This window comes from Candoia aspera, chromosome 16 (assembly GCF_035149785.1).
Source record: "Candoia aspera isolate rCanAsp1 chromosome 16, rCanAsp1.hap2, whole genome shotgun sequence".
NCBI classification, from domain to species: domain Eukaryota; kingdom Metazoa; phylum Chordata; class Lepidosauria; order Squamata; family Boidae; genus Candoia; species Candoia aspera.
Window position 1 is genome coordinate 10,740,589 of NC_086168.1, and position 17,641 is coordinate 10,758,229.

Below are 17,641 nucleotides of genomic sequence, written 5' to 3' on the forward strand. Positions count from 1 at the left end.
AGTCTAACAGTTGCAATAAAGTGGTTTTTTTGCTTTGATTTGTCTCCTGCTGCCCAAAAAATGTGTGGCTTTTTGATGTTTTAGGGTGGTGAATTTTTAATGGTGGCTCGTATTGCATGTGAGGAACCAGGACAAAATAATGTAAATCTTGTAAGGCTACCAGTTCATTTCAACAGAACACCCTTTTCAGTTATTGGTAGCAAGGCTAAATTCACCACCTGATCCAGAACCAAATGATCCCTAAAGATCCAGTAGTTTTCCCCCCATTTAGAAAATCCCAAGGGTTCTGGTAGATGCAGAAGGTCACTGCTTGTGATTCCTCTCACCTTGCACACCCAGTCACACCCATTCACACCAAGAAAAGGGACCAAGACACATTTTTAGTGGAAAAGCTTTCTTCCCCTGTCCAAAAAAAAAAAAGCCCACTGGTGAGGGATCAGATTCTCCCTCTCTTGGACCTGTGCTAAAACTCCTGGAAGGAAAAATGAGATTGACTCAGAGGTAACCTTTAAGCTATGGAGCTGATATGGGGGCTTCCTGGGGACGGGGGGCTTCTTTGTGGTCCTCAAAATGGCCAGTGGCTTCTCTCTGGTCCTGTGCCTAGAAGGGCTTCAGCTCTTGTCCTGATACCTGCAGTGGCTTCAGTTCCCCTTTCCTCAGGACTTGGTCTTGCTGGTGTCTTTTTTCTTCATCTCTTCTATGCTGGCTCATCTTCCTCTCTTGGCACTGGGTGCCTCAGGGGCCTTTTCTGTCTTCTCTCAGTCTTCCTTCTCTGCTTTTGGAATCTTCCCTCTTTTGCCTTCTAGCCTTTCTTCTTGTTGTCTTCTAAGTCTTCCAGTCTTCCTTCCTCTTCTGCCTTCCAGCTCTTCTGAGGGGCAAAGTGGCTGCTGGCCTGCGTTGTCCCCTTTATATACCCTTTCCCCCCCCCCAAGCCAGCTCTCGCCTGATTGGTGGCTCAGCATCAGATTTAGCTCTTCCATTGGCTCTTTATCTGGCTGGACAATTGGTCCTTTGTGCCCCAGAAAGGCCAATAGCAGCATGGTTTCCTGAGGCCTGTTCCCATTGGCTGAAAGTGACAGCGGTTTGACCCTCAGGTTTCATATAAAAGGGTGAGCGCAATTTGGTCACCTAGGATGTTCTATGGTTGTAGTACCCCGTGGGTGGTGGTTAGAACTAAAATGGCTTCTGGTTCCTGTGTGGTTCTAAGCTATCCTTTATGGGCTAAACCATGGTTAACTAGTTTGACATGGCAAGCTGTAAATCATGATCATGAGCTGCAGGGGTCATAACTGCATGTCACACTGAGCCCAGACCACAACAATCAGGGTTGAGCTGCTTATAGTAAGTTATATGTTATATAATATATATTATGTATTGTATAACAATATAATAAGGCTGTTTCTTCAGAAGTGGATTGTAGCATCATCCATCCCTGTGCTGACAGGAGCCGGGAGAGAGCTTTTATCGCAACCGTGGTTGGAATTACTTCGTAAGATGCTACAAATCCCTAGTGAAGGAGTGGCAAAGCCAGCTATTGCGTTGTGCCTCTATGCCAGTGTTTCTCAACCTTGGCGACTTTAAGCCGGGTGGACTTCAACTCCCAGAATTCCCCAGCCAGCTTTAAGCCGGGTGGACTTCAACTCCCAGAATTCCCTGGCCAGCTTTAAGCTGGGTGGACTTCAACTCCCAGAATTCCCTGGCCAGCTTTAAGCCGGGTGGACTTCAACTCCCAGAATTCCCTGGCCAGCTATGCTGGCCAGGGAATTCTGGGAGTTGAAGTCCACCCGGCTTAAAGTCGCCAAGGTTGAGAAACACTGCTCTAAGCAAAGATCCACTGACTTTTTTTTAATCTTGCACATTCAAAATTTGTTCTCCACGCGTGAACGAAGGCCGTGAGAGCAATCTAAAACCCTGTCTGGGGTGGAACGCGGCTGGGGCAAAACATGGAACTCCTTGGTCTGACCCAGGGGGCGCTTGGCCAGGGCGGTGGCAGGGGACGATGGGCACTGCAGCCCCAAGCCCAGAAGGGCCTTCTCGCGGGGGGTGGGGGCGAGCCCAGCCAGCCCGGGAGGCCCAGTCCTCGCCCCTCCGCCCCGCCGTTCCCCTGGCAACCGGGCCGCGGCGTCCGCGGGGCGGGCCTTGTGACGCCGCGCGCGCCGTCTCCCGGCAACGGGGGCGGGACTAGGGCCGGGCCGGGCGGCGGGCTGCAGGCGCTGGGCGCGGGCCGGCGGGAGGAGGTCACGAGGGCGCGCGGGCGCCGTTGGCGTGGGTTTGAACCGTCCAATGGGGGAGCGGCGGGCGGCGTCCCGGAGGCGGAGTCGGAAGTCGCTCGGCGGGTCGTGGAGCTGCGGCTGTTCCGCGGCGGGGTCCTGCCGGTGCTACAGCAGCGGCTGCGGCGGCGGCGGCGGCGGCTTCTGGCCGCGGCCGCCGACGGCCCGGCTCCCGTGTCTCCATGGTAGCGTGAGCAGCTACCGCCGCCTCATCCACGGCTTCGAGGACGTGCTGAGGCGGAGGCTCCGGGGCCACCTCAGGACCTCACGGTGAGCCGCGGGGGGGGGGGGTCAGCGACGGGAAGCCGCGGGGGCCAAGCCGGCCCTTCGCCGTCCGGGTCGGCCCCTCGCGGGCGGGTGGGCTGCTGCTGCTGCTGCTGGAGGCTCTCTTCCCAAGCCTGCGGTCGCCCAGAGGCTCCGGAGGAACTTCGCTCATTTTGGGGGGAGGCTAAGAACTCACCATCTCCTGGTTTCTAGGCCAGCACCTTAACCATCACACCAGACTGGCTGCCTGCCTCAGTGTTCCTCAACCTCAGCAACTTTAAGATGTGTGGACTTCAACTCCCAGAATGCTCTAGATGGTTCTCTGATCTGGACCTTTTCCCCCCAAAAAACACCGCAGGCTGGGCGGGGAAGGCATTCAGTCAAATCAAAGGCTTCTGTCTTTGCTATGCCCAGGAAAACTGCTGGGTTTCCTTCCAAAGTGGTAACTTCTTTTTTTCCCCTCTGCTTCCAGGTTGTCCCCATCGATCAAGAGTGGAATAATTGTCACAACCCAGAAAGCCTCATCGCAAGGAAGCGATACGCTTCTGCTATCTGTAGGTTGCTGCACCGTGTCTTGCAAAGTCCTTTTTGATACTTCAAATATAGCACTAACTTTTTTTATTATTTTTTTTTTTAAAACGGGGCTCCTTCACGATGGGGTCAGATTGTGTTGTTCATAGGGGCTGTAGGTTTGATGGTAGCCAGAAAGCTTTGTGATAGTGATGCAGGGAGAAGTATTTACATGTTGTGTGTCTGGATTGAGTAGGATACAAAAGGTTGGTAGAATTTGCCTTGCCAAAGGTCCATGGGAGGAGCACACATTTGAAATAGCAATGAGAATAAATGATACAAGTTAAACCTGTCAAAATAAGTGTTTATCTAGAGTCACGTTGGTGCTCCTGAGCATTTTATGAAGTATGTGGGTGTCCTGAAATTGAGGATGAACTGATTTAGCAAGGTTTTGGACTTCCACTGTGTACATCGTTGTAATATGCCCATAAGAGAGAGAGTGATCTGCTTCTGATGCAACCCTAAGTCACAATTTAGCCAGATGGGAATGCCCCTCCTTTATTTGGAGGTGCTTGGAAGCTCGGGTGTCATCCAGAGTGGCACACCATCATTGATTTCAACTGGTTTATTTGGACTTGTTTCAACTGTAATCAGCATCAGCTGCCAGGTAGGACCTGGATAACGTTCTTGAGCCGTGCTCAATGAGAGCTGGAAGCAAAGGCTTACCAGTTCCCCCTGGGAAGGCTGGAATTCTCTGCTGCTCGTTCTTGTTGCACTCATCGGTTGCTTGATGACATCGGGACACCTTGATGGGATCTCGTTCTGCGGCAGGCTGATGTTGTGGACCGTGGGCGGTTAGGACCGGTCTGCTCCGTATGCCTGAGGACATGGCTCTTCAAGCTGGAAGGGGTTGCACGTGCCCTTCTGGGAGAGCCGCTGGCCTGTTTTGTTATTTCCAGTCTACTTATCCACAGGTTTCTTTTTCCATTCCACTGAATGCCCTTTCCCGCTTGTCGGAGAAGAAGCATGAAGAGCCGCTCCACCACTCCCCCCTTGCACGTCCACGTGGATGAAAATACCCCTGTCCATGTCCATATTAAAAAGGGTCAGAAGCCACCATCACCTGCAAAAGCCCAGGTATGAGTGTGCAGCTGGCCGCCTTCCGGAGCTCGGCTCCCCCCGAGGCCCAGTGACAGCTCAGTGCCTGCTTCTGCTGCTTCTAGGTATCGCTGCCGGCTTAACATGCTCAGCTGCTGCCACCACTGCTTGAAGCTGATTCGCTGTTTGCTGCAGACGTGGAAATTGTCCATTTCCCTATAAAATTGGGGCAGGGTCACGGATCCTGTTTGTAGCTGTGGGTGCCCATCTTTCCCGATCAGAAATGTATTTGTATCTCTTTTGCTCCAAATCAGTTCTGGAGGATAAACCTTGGCTTGCTGTCTTCTGTAGTAAAATGCAGCCCCCACCCCACCCCCCAGGGCAGGTTTGATGCTGGGTTGACCAAACAGGCGACAAGGATGTGAGGAGAGAATTCCTGGAGGACTGAGGGGGAAAAGTAGTCTTGTTAAAAGAAGAAGTCCAACGTGTTAAGAGGTTCAAAGCTGATTAAGTTGTCAAGAAACTGTTATTTCTAATCTCCGGCGTCAGTGTTTTCCCACACTTGCTGTCCTAGACTGTGTTGCTGGGGGTGTGTGTCTTAAGTCATGGTTTGTGTAGCTGTGATTAACCGAATTGGCTGCATTCAGCACTGCTTGGAAGGCACTGTGTGGCCCACACTTATGGCTCCCAGAATTAAGGGCCATCGCCTCAAAGATGCTGGTGGCCTTACCCCCTCCGCGGCTTCAGGCCTCTGTAGGAGGAGGCCAGGACTGTAGTTCTTTGCGGCTGCCATGCTCCAAATCGGCCCACTCTAATCTTCCCAGGGTAACCAAGGCCTGCTTTGCATCACAAGGGGCCAAGCGACATGGATGATGTCACAATGACCTTGGCTAGCCCAGGCTAATGCTCCTGTCAGCCTGGTCCCATACTCTCCTAGCTATGCGGTACCTATATTTCTTTTTCCTGAGCGTGGTTACTGAGACTGATCTGTGATGTAGAATGTGAAGCTTTTCCTGTGGTACAGTTCCTTGGAATGCCTCCGGGAGGGGGGAGCTTCAGCTGCTTTGCACAGTCTTGCCGCGATGCTGGTCAGGAGTGGGGGGATCAGGGGCTTAAGTTCCTCTTCTCTCCCTGCAGCAGAGGCACAAGCAGAAAATGAAAGGGGATACCGTGAATGTGCGCCGCAGTGTCCGAGTAAAAACTAAAGTCCCCTGGATGCCCCCAGGCAAAACATCTTGCAGAGAGTCATCGTACAAGTGGGAGGTAGGTGGACCTCTGCAGCTGGGCCAGACCCTGGTCCACCACCAACTTCTGCCTGTTGCTCGCTGGAGTCCTGGAGAGGGTTCTCAGATTACTATCTTGCGTGAACAGCGTTACTGTGTCCCTGTAAACCACTTGTAAACCCCCATTTCCATCTCTTTCAGGTACTGAGTCTTAAATGCAAATAGAGCAGGGAAACCATATGTCCTGCGATGGGGTGTTACCTTTCTCTTGTGGAGAATGGGGAGGAAAGAGAAACGCTTGTGGGTCAGGAACTGAGCTTGCACCAGGCCATGCCTGTCCACCCCCTGACTGCTCTTCCTGTGCTTTGCAGGGCTTACAGAGATGGGGAGAGCCATCTTTTGGGCTGCGCTCCCCCCATATTCTCTGGCAGACTTTCCTTTTCAAATCCCCACCAACGCTTCTGGAGGGCAGCCATTTGGGGAAGGCTGCTCTGGGGTTTGGGCGCTATCTTGTTTCGCTCTTGCCACCCTTAATCAGGGACCGACCCATCGCCTGGAAATCACTCCTCCAGATTCCGAAAACTTACTGTCAGTGCTTCGCTTGAGTGATCTTTCAACCGACGAGGAGGACGCCATTCACTGCAAGATGAACAAATACGAGAAGAAGATTGACAGCTTACTCAATGTCGTGGGCACATTGAAAAATGAGGTGGGGTAGCTAAGTTTGAGTTGCATCAGCCCCCCCACCCCCAACACAGACACACCCGACAGGCCGGGGTTGAATGATATCTGAAGCAGGGTGGTGGTTTTGAGCTTTTGAAAGGAATGTAATGAAGTGGTTCTTTGCAAAAAAAAAAAAAGAAGAAGAAGAAGAAGAAGAAGAAGAAAGAAAAGAGGAAAAGCTGTAAGATGAAAAAGTTAATTAAGTTTCACATATGGAACTCTTTGATTACTGCTAGGCGGCTTCCTTGCATAATCTAATAGGAATTAAGAGGGGATCTCCATTGTTTGTTTTTGTCTCTGTTTATTTGGAGCTGCTGCTTTACAAATGAGGAATAAAATTGCTGATGCCCGTCTTTCCAAAAATACAAAGCAAACTGCTCAATGCGGATATTCTAGGAAGTCCTCTTGTTTATACAACTTACGTACACACTAATGACTGCCCAATAAATCAAATAGAGGGTTTCGGTTTGTGCCAGTGACCATCCACACACTGCACCACCACAGGAATAAACGTTGGAGGCTTTCTCAAACGTTTGATGTTGTAGGCTCAACAGCTGGGGGGATGCCCTACTGGGGTCCACTAGACCAGAGCCCATCCTGCAATTTCCTCCCATGTTCCTGACAGTGATCTCAAGCGATGTTCCCAACTTCTGGGGTGCTCTGGATGAAACTCATGCACTGACTCGGTTCCGCTTGTCCGCAGTGCAAGATGCCGAAGAGGGAGGAGCCGCGATGCGTGGCCAAGCGTCTTCTCGAAGAGCAGAAGGACGAGCTGGACGAGGTCACTCAAGAGCTGGTGGAGACAGAGCACGAGAACACGGTCCTCCGACGCAATATTGAACGGATGAAGGAGGAGAAAGATCTCAGCATGTAATTAAGTGCCCGGCGGCTTGGTAACGTTGGGGTTGGAAAGTGACATTAAGCACAGGCTTCTCTCAAAAGGTGTTTTAGACAGGAATAAGCCAGTTCCATTTGGCTGTGATTGTATGTCTGTCATGGTGGTCAAGGTGGGGAGGGGCAGCCATTTGCCTCTCTTGTCTGTGCTGAAGTCTAGATCCTTAAGTCTTAATTTGGTAGAAAATACTGCTTATTTTGTATACAAGCAGGGCACTACTCACGCCCTAAACTCTGGGTGTTTTGCTGACTCCGAAACCCACTCAGCGGAATGTGATGTTTTTCTATGATGTGGCATGGTTTGCGTAGGCAGGCTCTTACAGTGTTTGAGGGGCAGGGGGGAGAATGGCAAAGAAAGAAAACTTTAGGGACATGTTTTGTGTTCAGAGTTCCTGGAATCCCCAGCCAGTGGAAGCTTTTTCTTCCTCCTTTCCTGAAAGGTGGGAGGGACCTTCTGGGCATAGTTTACCCTTCAGCTCAATCCCTACTCCCTGAGAAGTATTTTTGTTTTTAAACCTGACGATTATTACTAAAAGGCAAAGGGGTGAAACAGCAAGTCCTTGGCTGCTGCTGTGTGGTGGGCCAATGAGTTGTGTGTGCCAAGCCTTTGGCATTGGAGATCTGGGTGGGAGCCAGCCTGGGAATCCCAGCCCACGCTGGGCCTTTCTGCTAGAGACCGGCCTGTCGAGGGAAAAGCTTGTTCTTTCCTTCTTTGGGGTCCTGAGGCCCATCTCCTTCCCCTCCCCTCCCTCCCTCTCCCAAGCATTAACCTGCTCTCCTTTTCAGCCTCCAGAAGCGGCATCTGTTGCACGAGAAGGAGTGTTTGATGTCTAAGCTGGTAGAGGCAGAACTGGACGGGGCAGCCGCTGCCAAACAGATCCAGGCCTTGAAGGAAGTGGTTGGGAAACTGAAAACTGTACGTGCAGAGCTGGGTGTGAGGAGGGGCAGTTTCTCTGTGGTGGAGGAGCCAGCGGTCCTGGGGGGCATATTTGGGTGTCCTGACTCCCCAGCTCCCTTAGGCTGCGTCTGGACACACAGTTGCTCTGGAGAGCACAAATGGCGGTATTTGCGGCTGCCCTTAGAAGAGACACCCTTCGAAATGGGTTGTGGGCCCACGAATGGGGAAGACTCAACAAGGGCGTTTTGACATGGCTTCTCCTTCACGTGGCCTCTCGTGAAAGAGCAGGCCTGCAGCAAACCTGATAGGCTCGGCCTGTTTCTCTCCTTTTCTCTCCTTTTTCCTGAATCTCAGGAGAAAAACATGACCGTTTCTGACATCAGCACACTGACTAGGCAGAAAGAGTTGTTGCTGCAGAAGCTGAGCACTTTCGAAGACACTAACCGGACGCTTCGAGATCTGCTCAGAGAGCAGCACAGCCGGGAGGTGAGCGAGGATTAAGAAGCTTCTGGTCTGTCAGGCACTCGGTCCCAAGCAGCCCCAGCCTCCCCGTTTGGTGAAATGGGTATTTCTGATCAAAACAATGGGGTCCAGGTGGGGGAATTCTGGGAGTTGAAGTCCACACATCTTCAAGTCGACGTGGTTGAGAAATGCTGTTCCAGGATATTAGCCACATACCCCAACAAATACAGAACCCAGAACTGTGGCTAAGTCTGACAGGGAGCATTGTGGTGGTGGATAGACATACAGTTAATTGAGAGTGGAACGTTCTCGGTGAGGAAGTGTAGGTTGAAACATTTTGCCATTACCGATTTGCGCTTCTTCACTGCAAGTGCTGGCACGACGAAGAGATGGCAGTGCTCCTAAAATGTGAGCGTAAAAGTTTTCAGGAGCCCTGTAAAATCTTCTCCACGTTAGAAGGCCCAAGAGAAGGAGCCGCTGTTCTCTGGCCTGTGTATAATCCCCCCTCAGTCATCTTTGCTATTTGTCCTGAGTCTTGCTGGTTTCTTCTTCTTGTGCAGAAAGATGCTCAAAAGCTGTCAGAGCAGCAGGCGACACTGATGAAAAGGCTGACTGACTCTGATGCAGAGAAGGCGGTAAATATAGAATGCCCAGGCTCACTGTATGTGTGTGAGTTTTCCTACCAGCGTATTGATAATGCTTCAGATAACTGTTTTTTGGTTTTAAAACGCGAGTGGCAGGTGGTGCTCTAGGCCTGGGGAACCCCCGCCTCCATACCTGATCTGTTACATCGAAATAATCACCTGCTGCTTAAAACACGCAAGGAATAATTTGTAGATTTTTTTAGTCTGCTTTTGAAAGGAATGTAACCTGTATTTTCAACAATTGCTTTCTCTGTAGAACCACTGTGTATCGGTTTGAATACTAAGGCCTGAGTTTTCTGAGCCCACTCCTGTGTATATTTGTCTTGGGGGTTCTATTCCTTTATGCCTGCAATTTTATCTTTTTCACGTTTTGTAGCAATTGATAAAGAAACTACAAGAAAAAGAAAAAGAAGTTGATGATTTATTGGTTCAGATACAGACCGAAAAGGTATGTTTTTCCTATGGGGTGTATAGAGAGGGGAGAAGTGGTGCAAAGTAGGTTTTGTGTGCGTGCATGTCTGTGAAAACTGGAGCGTTCTACATGTTCTTTGTTTCCCACATTTCATTTTCGCCTCCCAGGATCAAGCCAAGACGGCATCTGAACTCTCAAAGTCTATGGAAGCCGTGAGGGGCCACCTGCAAGCACAGTTGCGGAATAAGGAAGCCGAGAATCACCGCCTGGGTATCCAGATCCGGGTATGGGCCTTGTACTTCTGATGGCCGGAGGGGACCTGGTGATATGGGAGGCCCCTGGACTGTGTCAGTTCAATCTGTAGGGTATATTTTTAAAATGCTCCTCTGGGTATTTATTTGAAATAATAAGGACAAAGATGTGCTGAAACTTCCTGGCATGCTCGCTCACTTGCTTGACGCTTGGGGAGACTTTTCAACTTAGCAGAGTGTTGAAAAGTCATCCTCTGCGTACGGGTATGGTCCATTCAGGGGGCTGCATGTGTAGACCAGCTCCCATCTTTGAATAGATTGCTGCTTTTGGGGCAGGGGGAGCGATGGGCAGAATTCTGGGACATCTGGGATCAGGAACAGAGCGCTCTTCCAGTAAGATGAGATGATCTTATTTCAGAAGTGGTTGAATTGGGATCCAGCTCCAATCGCTGCCTAGAAATAACATCCCAGATCTGGATTTTCCTTTTGGCCATGCTCACGGAAGTCTGGGATCCTGGCTGTCCAAGAAATGGCGGCTTGTGTGGGGCATGCGTTTGACCCCCTTGCTATTTCGGGAGTGTCAGCTGTGTCCTTCAAAGTGTGTTTGCCAGAGAGGCCTTAACTCTGCTGCGGGGTGGGGGGGACACAAAACTGTTGCTGTTGGGGGGACAGCTTTGGAGCATCCTGACCACAGCAACATTGGTAGCTCTGTGGTTGTTTCCTGTTTTGGCTAAACACCAATTAGCTTGTTAAAAGGAGGGCTTTGGGCAGCGTTTGTGGGTTTCTGCTGTCTCTGGCTTGGGGTCCTGAAGCTCCAAGCACCCCTTTGGGCGTCCTGACCTCCTTCCCTTTCTCCTCCCAGAATCTGGAGCGGGTAGCGGCTCAGCATAAGGCCGAAGTAGAGAACATCATGGAACAGTTGAAGGAGCTGAAGGCCAAGGGAGATCGGGACAAGGAGGCCCTGAAGAAAGCCATCAAGGCCCAGAAGGAGCGAGCGGAGCGGAGTGAGGAGTACGCCGAACAGCTGAATGTCCAGTTATCGGAAAAGGTGACGGCTGGGCGCTCCTTGACGTTGGGCCACGGCTGGGAAGTGACCTCCTTGAGCCATCTGAAAGACGAGGCATTCCCGCCCTAAGCTTTGTGGAGGGATGTGATCCAGAGTAGGGAAAAGGAAGAAGAAACGGGCAGGCTTTGGAGCGTCAGCGTTGTCCCACTTGTTCCGCAGAAGAGCTCTCTGGATGGCCGACTTGCCAAAAGAAGAGAGTCGTGCTCAGGTGGTATCTAAGAGGCTTGAAGCTGGCACTAATCAGTGGTATCTGAGGGGCTGCTGGCCTGGTGGGACTCTCTGATGTTTCCCAAAGACTAAACTTCACTTAGGGGCTCACTGGCTTTCGGCCTCTTCATTCCACTCGCGCTCTCTTTCTGCGCGGTGTAATTTCCCTGTCCTAGATTAATAGTGGCTTAGCGTAGCCATAACTGGCTTCCAGCCTCAGCCTTGTCTTTCCCCGTGTCTTGCCTCACTCGGTAGGACGCCTACGTGGCCGAAGCATTGTCCACCTTGGAATCCTGGCGGGCCCGTTACAACCAAGTTGTGAAAGACAAAAGCGACCTGGAGGTGGAGATAGTGATGTTGAACAGGTGAGAGCGGCCATGCGGGTGGCGGGGGAGTTGTGTTGAGTGCACTGCAGAGTGTTGTGCTTTTGGTGAGTGCTTTGTCTGCAGCTCGTATCTTCTTCATTGCTTTGACGAGGCACGAATTGAGTACGCTGGGATTTGAGTACTGAATCTGAATTATAACCCACTCTTGGAGTAGGTGTTTTTTTTTTAAGCCTGAAAAGTGGGTTGTAAATCTTATTAGATAAATAGCAATGAGAGGTAGCAGCAGCTTGGCGCAGAAAGCAGGATGGTTGCATCGCACTGCCACTCTGAACAGTGGAAGCTTGCAGCATTCCACGTGCTACAAATTCTGTGTTGTGGTGAGGCCGCTGCGTTCTTCCCTGTCGGTAATGATCGATTCTCCTTGCTGTGCGGCAGCCGAATGTCAGAGCTACTGGAGCAGCAGAACACCATGGAAGACAAAATGCGGGAAGACCGAGATGCCTTGGTGGATAAACTGCACAAGCAGGTCACAGAGAGCACCTCTGTCAAGCTGGAGAACGAGAGGCTGAAGGTCAGTAGGGGGGCAGTCACGTGGCTGCAGCTGGCGTGGCTTTGAGCTGGCCAGAGCGTCTGCTGGAGCAGCTCCCCTGGAGTTAATGGGGAGTTTCTGCAAGAGTGGAATTTGATTTTCATTGATTGATCATGTGCTATCAAGCTGGTGCTGAGTCTTAGTGACCAGATAGATAGATGTTCTCCCTGGTGCTCTGTCCCTAATCTACTTCCCTTAGTTCCACTGGAGCTGGCCCAGGAGCTATTCACAGTTTGCTCAAAAGAGAGAACAAAGTAATTCATACATAACCCTGAGACAAGTTTGCGGCTCTGGATTGTTCCTGTGAGGGCTGACAGAATGAATATTAAAAATCAGCCAGGCATTGCTCGAATGAGTTGTGTCTGCTTTTCAGGATTGAACAAACTATGACTAAAACAGACCCTGGCTTAGCTGCTTAAACCTCTATCCTGAATGAACCTAGTTATTTCCTGGTCCCTGCAGAATAGCATGATTCCACTGGAAGAGCGGCTGAATCAAGCACAGCAGGAAGTGGCGAAACTGAAGGCATCCCTCAAGAACTACGAGGGCCTGATTGAAACCTACAAGAATCAGGTACGGGACTTCACCGTCCCTTTTGCCAGCCCATTTCCTCCTCCCATCTTGTTGTCGATCCAGGACTTGGACGGAACTGGGTTTGCTTTGCTATTTAGGTCTTCTTGGATTCCACATAAGCCCATTTCGTTCTGGAAATTGGCTGAGAGTCCACGTCCAATTAGAACCTGCTTGTGTGATCAGATAAAACTGAAGTTGGCCCATCTTCGGTGCCGGTCTTCCATTTCCAGAAGTAGCAGCTCTTTGTCCTTTTAAGACAGCTTCCTCCTGGCCTGCTTTCAGCCACAGCCAGTCCCCATTGCTTCGTAAAATGCCCAGGAGTTCCCAACAGCAGGAGGAGCTGAAGTGTGGGGAGCCCACAGGCCAAGAGACAGAGCCAGAGCCAGAAGTCACAAAAGTCCTGGTTTTACTCTAGTATCACCAAGGATTTCCATAACTTGGGTGTCAGGTGGTGGTGGTGGGAAGGGCACAACTAAAGCCAGTATTTTTCTAAACCTGATGCATTCTGGAATGCTGGACTGCCATACCCATTGTCCTGTCTGGCCCAGCAATATCTTGGTGTGAATTACCGGATTTACAGTTGGAGGGCTCCAGGTTGGAGAGGGCTACCTTAACCCAAAGGGGTGCTGAGATAAGCTTTGGCCGGACTGATACCGAAGGCTCTGTGTGGCCTTTCACACGCGGTCTTTCCTTCCTCCGTCTTTAACTTTATTTCTCGCCGGCAGGTGGTGAAAACCCGCATGGAAGCCGATGAGGTGACTGTGAAATTGGAGCTCTGTGACAAAGAGAACAAAGCACTGAAGGAAGAAATGGCCAAGGAGATTGAAAATGCAAGTGTCTGGTTGGAGCTAGAGCCATAGCATCAAATCGGGGGCTTTCGTATCTTGCGGCCCTCCCAGCCTGTTCAGTTCCTCTCTTTTGTGAAGAACAGAACAGGGGCCTGCGTTGTGTTGTGCCTTCCTTGTTTGAAGTGAAAAGTTCTGCTTGAATCAGAGCTGCTGGCACTACGCTTCTAACTGCGAAGTGACAAATAACCGTTTGGACTGGGGTAATGCAGTAGCTCAGGTGGGATCACGCAGGAAATGGTACATTCCGTTCTCTGAACAACTGGCTTCTCAAATTCTTTCTAGCCTTCCTTCCGTTGTCCTAGGCTGGACAGGCCCGTGGACACTTTGAGAAGATAGTGGACTGTAACTCCCATTTTAGTTAGATGTGGGGTCCTGCAACATCCGGGGGGCTGGCAACTTGACGATCTCCTTGAAGGGGCCTCTTTCACTCCCACCATCTTCTTCCCTGCCCCCCAGGCTCGCAAACAGTTCCAGAGCCAAGTTGCTGAGCTGGAGAAGCTTCCTGAGATCTTGAAAATGACCGAGACCAAGCTGGCTGAGTGTCAGGATCAGCTTAAGAGTTATGAGAAGAAAAATATGGACCTGTCCGCCATGATTACAGACCTCCGTCAGCGGGTAAGGGATTGGCAGAAGGCACCTACGCGAACCTCCAGCCGGGGACCAAAATGAGCTTCTAGCATCAGGAAGGTGCAATCTTTGTCTCTTGTCTCTTTTTGAAATGATTAAAACAGCTGCACGGCAGAATAAACAGACCCATGGCATGCCTTTGTCTGATTTGTGTGCTGTCTCCTTTTAAGCTGGGGTGTGTATAGAGTCGGCTCCTTGAGCCATTGTCCCTCTCTGTTTGCCCGTGTGTGTGTTCCTGTCCTGATCGTCCAGAATGCCTCAATCTGTGTGCTTCGCTTTGCTTGCAGGTAGCTGGCAGTTCGTGGGTGCGGTGCCGAGGAGAAGCCTTTTTGTGCCGAATCAAACTAGTCTCTGAAAAGGCCACCCAAAAGCGTGGAGTGGTTTATAAATATATAGATAATGCTGGGCTTACTATGTCAAATGGAAGATGCTGGGGTGCTTTCCTGCCCTGTAATCCTCCTTCAGATAGCCACTGCCGTTCAAGAACGTTGGGGATATGCTAGTTATGGTTGTTTAACGGTGGGACAAAGATAATCATGATCAAAAGCTTCCTCCTCTTCCTATTCCGTGTGTCCCAGAACTTCAGCCTGCCCTGAAACAGATTCTGGCACTCAACTCCAATTAGATACACTTCTATAAAAGCCTGGTACCTTTTCCTATGGCTTGGCACTCAAGTTCATTTCATTGCCTCGATCACTGTCTGTTTGTAAAGGGGGGGGGGCTTCGATAGGACAAAAGGGCAGCATCCATATCCTAAATTCTCTGCATTGTCTTTTTTTTTCTTTTTTTCTTTTTTCTTTTTCTTTTAAAATGATTTTTTTTTTTCATTTTAGATTGAGCTTCAGGGGGACAAGATGGAATTGACGAGGGAAAAGTATCAATCAGCCCAGGAAGAGAATAAGCAGTTGACTCTCAAACTGGAGGAGCTGGAGAGGTGAGGAAGCATGGGGTGTTATTTGAGGGTGGGGAAAGAGGACACTTAGTTTTTAAAAACAAAAGCTTTCTTTTTTTAAATCACAGCTGGCATTTCTTAGAAAAGGCATTCCATGGTCTTGACAAACACGTTCCTCTAATACAGCACTTGGTGTCTGGGGTCCATTTAACTAAGCACTGGGATCAAAAATCAGATGACATCCCCCTAACCCATCAAGGCCATCTCTTTGGTTTAGTCAAGTGAAAAAAAAAATGGTTAATCATCCACTAGTAACATGTTGGAGCTCTGTTTCAAAAGGCCACAGCTACCCATAGATCACCTGTGGTTGCCCTTTAGGAGGCTTGAAGCCACGAGTGGGCAGAACATTGAATTCCTCCAGATCATTGCGAAGAGGGAAGAGTCCATCCACCACTCCCAGCTCCGTTTAGAGGAGAAGACCCGGGAGTGTGGGTCCTTGGCACGCCAGCTGGAGATGGCCATTGATGACGCGAGGAGGCAGGTAGGTCCCTCCCTGAACGTTGAGTAGCGTAGCTGGATCTTCCTCAAGTCACCCGAAGAGCCAACGGCGAAGGTTCTGTGAGGAGAAGGCTATGGTGATAATTCCACCCCATCACTCCTTCCTTCCAGAAAGCTCTGGAGCATTCTTCAGCCTGGATTCTTCCAACGCCCTTTGATGGTAATGTTGGCCTTTGAGAGAAAGCCGCCGACTCCAGGATCAATTCTTAAGTCTTATAATTAAGCAGGGACCAGGTTGCCCTTTTTCCTGGGATGGAAAGCGGTGGGGAGGAATCTGTTCTTGCTGAAGCTGAATCCTAATTGCTTTCTTTCTGCCTGTAGCTGGAGCAAACACGGGATCTTGCTGCAGTGAGAGAACGGACAGCCCAGTCGAAGATGCTGGATTTGGAAACGCAGCTGAGCAAGACAAAGACAGAGCTGAATCAGCTGCGCCGGAGTAAAGATGATGTAAGTAGCTTACAACAATAGATGTCCTCCACGTTAGGAAGGCTGGGCAGGCTGTTTCTAGGTGGGGAAGATAAAGCAGTTGAGTGGTAGCCTCCGTTGCGCGTGTTCCCGTGCTAAATTCCTTGCCTGTCGCCGCGGCTTGAGGCCTTCAAGGTGTCCTCCTCTTGGGCTGTGGTTGACCAAAGCCAACATAGGCAGAGGGTTGTGGGAACTGTAGTTCAGACCATCGTGGAGCAGAGGGCTCTCAAAGTCCTTCTAGGCGTCCAGGTGATTCTTTTGCAAGGAAGATGATAGTTACAGGAATCGCTCTGAAATCCACTTTCGAAACGGAGACTCTGCAGCGCGGGCAGAAGAAAGGAATCAAGGCCGTGACCATTTCGTTTTCCATCCCCATCTCCACACAGGCAGAGCGCCGTTACCAGAGCCGCCTCCAGGACCTGAAAGATCGGCTCGAGCAGTCCGAGAGCATGAACCGCAGCATGCAAAACTACGTTCAGTTCCTCAAGTCTTCCTACGCCAACGTCTTTGGGGACAGCATCTTAGCCAGCTCTCCCATTCGTCCCCGGTCTCCTCCGTAGCGGCACCTTTGCCCTCCTTGCCCAGCAGCTCCTTGCAAGGGGCTCAGTTGGTGGGAGGGGGCGCGCAACCAGCCTCAAAGCCATAATCTGGTTCTGGAATCTGCGTCTCTCGGATTCCTCAGATGACCGCCGGAAGGAGAGAGGCCTCTTGCACAGGGGCTGAGGGGACGGGCCCCGCGCGTTTTGTGCCCCCCAGCTCTGCCAAGACTCCTACACCATTTGCCATACCCTGCACGGCTTTTAGTCAACTTTTCTCCTTCTTAAAGTTTTGTGTTAAGTGCCTCATTCACCGTCCCCTCAAATTTCAAAGATCATGTTGTAGGATGCCGAGCTGGTGGGATTTTTATCTGGTTGTCAACTTGTTAACAGTTCAGTGGGCTTTCCTTCCTTGAGCTGGATGCCTTGTGCGTGTGTGTCAGTGAGAGAGAGAGAGAAAATTTCTTCCCCCAACTTTATTTCATATGAGTGATGTTGTGATTACACATTTGGAACCACAGCTACAGGAGGAATAAGTGTAAAATTATCCTGGTTGTATGGCACAATTATTATCTTCCTCTTAGGTTTATTCATAAGAATTACTAGGATCTGCATTTAGAGAGCCACATACATATTTTTTCACATAATATTCTGTTTGTTAAATATCTCCCTAATCAGTTTGTCTCCAACTGGGTGAGTGGGTGAAGTTGCAAATGTTCTGGATAATATCTTAGCTTTTGCTCTATTAACCATGAGAGTTTGATTTTGGAGCAAGCTTTATTCTCTGACTGAACTAAAGAAACCAGTTTACAGAATGTAAAACATAACTGTTTCCACACCCCCAGTTGTGTGCTTTATCACATTTTGTTCTTTGTTGTGCTGGTGGGGGTAAAAGTAATCAACCAACCGAGTCAGCATTTTTGATTTTTAATATTTATGTGTGAGACCATAAACTTGACTTGAAATTTTTTAAATATTTGAATTAACGTGTGACTTTTTTAAAATGGAAAAAGTACCATGATAAAGCTTTTTTTTTCTCTTCCTGAAATATCCTAGTTTTTATTCTCATTTGTGGGTGTACTCTTTCTAACAAAAAACCCAACCCCTTTGCGCAAAAGACAGCTCTGTATCCTGGGCAGAAAGCATCACCTGCATCAATTTAACTGTAACACCTTAGCAGTAGCATAATTAATAGAGCAATGCAACAGTTGAAACAAAAAATGCTGATAGTGCTGATTGATAGCTTTCCTTTTCCTATTACGGGTTAAAATGAATATGGAAGATACTTTAATATAGATTAGGAGT

The 17,641-nt window shown here is 49.8% G+C and overlaps 1 protein-coding gene across 3 annotated transcripts; it reads left to right on the top strand.

Moving 5' to 3' along the window:
- Positions 1-2,283: 2,283 nt before the first annotated feature.
- ODF2 (outer dense fiber of sperm tails 2) lies at positions 2,284-16,489 on the top strand. Of its 3 annotated transcripts, XM_063315973.1 has the most exons (20): positions 2,284-2,540; positions 3,007-3,088; positions 5,280-5,405; positions 5,904-6,074; positions 6,792-6,958; positions 7,769-7,898; positions 8,235-8,366; positions 8,903-8,977; positions 9,363-9,434; positions 9,566-9,682; positions 10,512-10,697; positions 11,178-11,287; positions 11,684-11,819; positions 12,300-12,410; positions 13,136-13,240; positions 13,715-13,873; positions 14,719-14,819; positions 15,156-15,318; positions 15,657-15,782; positions 16,187-16,489. In XM_063315973.1, exons 1-20 carry the CDS (start codon positions 2,284-2,286, stop codon positions 16,358-16,360), a joined length of 2,700 nt encoding a protein of 899 aa, XP_063172043.1. In that variant the 3' UTR covers positions 16,361-16,489. The 3 variants fall into 3 exon arrangements, with proteins under 3 accessions (XP_063172043.1, XP_063172041.1, XP_063172042.1); XM_063315971.1 differs by lacking the exons at positions 2,284-2,540; positions 3,007-3,088 and adding an exon at positions 4,071-4,181 and having other exon boundaries at positions 16,187-16,488; XM_063315972.1 differs by lacking the exons at positions 2,284-2,540; positions 3,007-3,088 and having other exon boundaries at positions 5,277-5,405; positions 5,938-6,074; positions 16,187-16,487.
- The last annotated feature ends 1,152 nt before the right edge of the window (positions 16,490-17,641 follow it).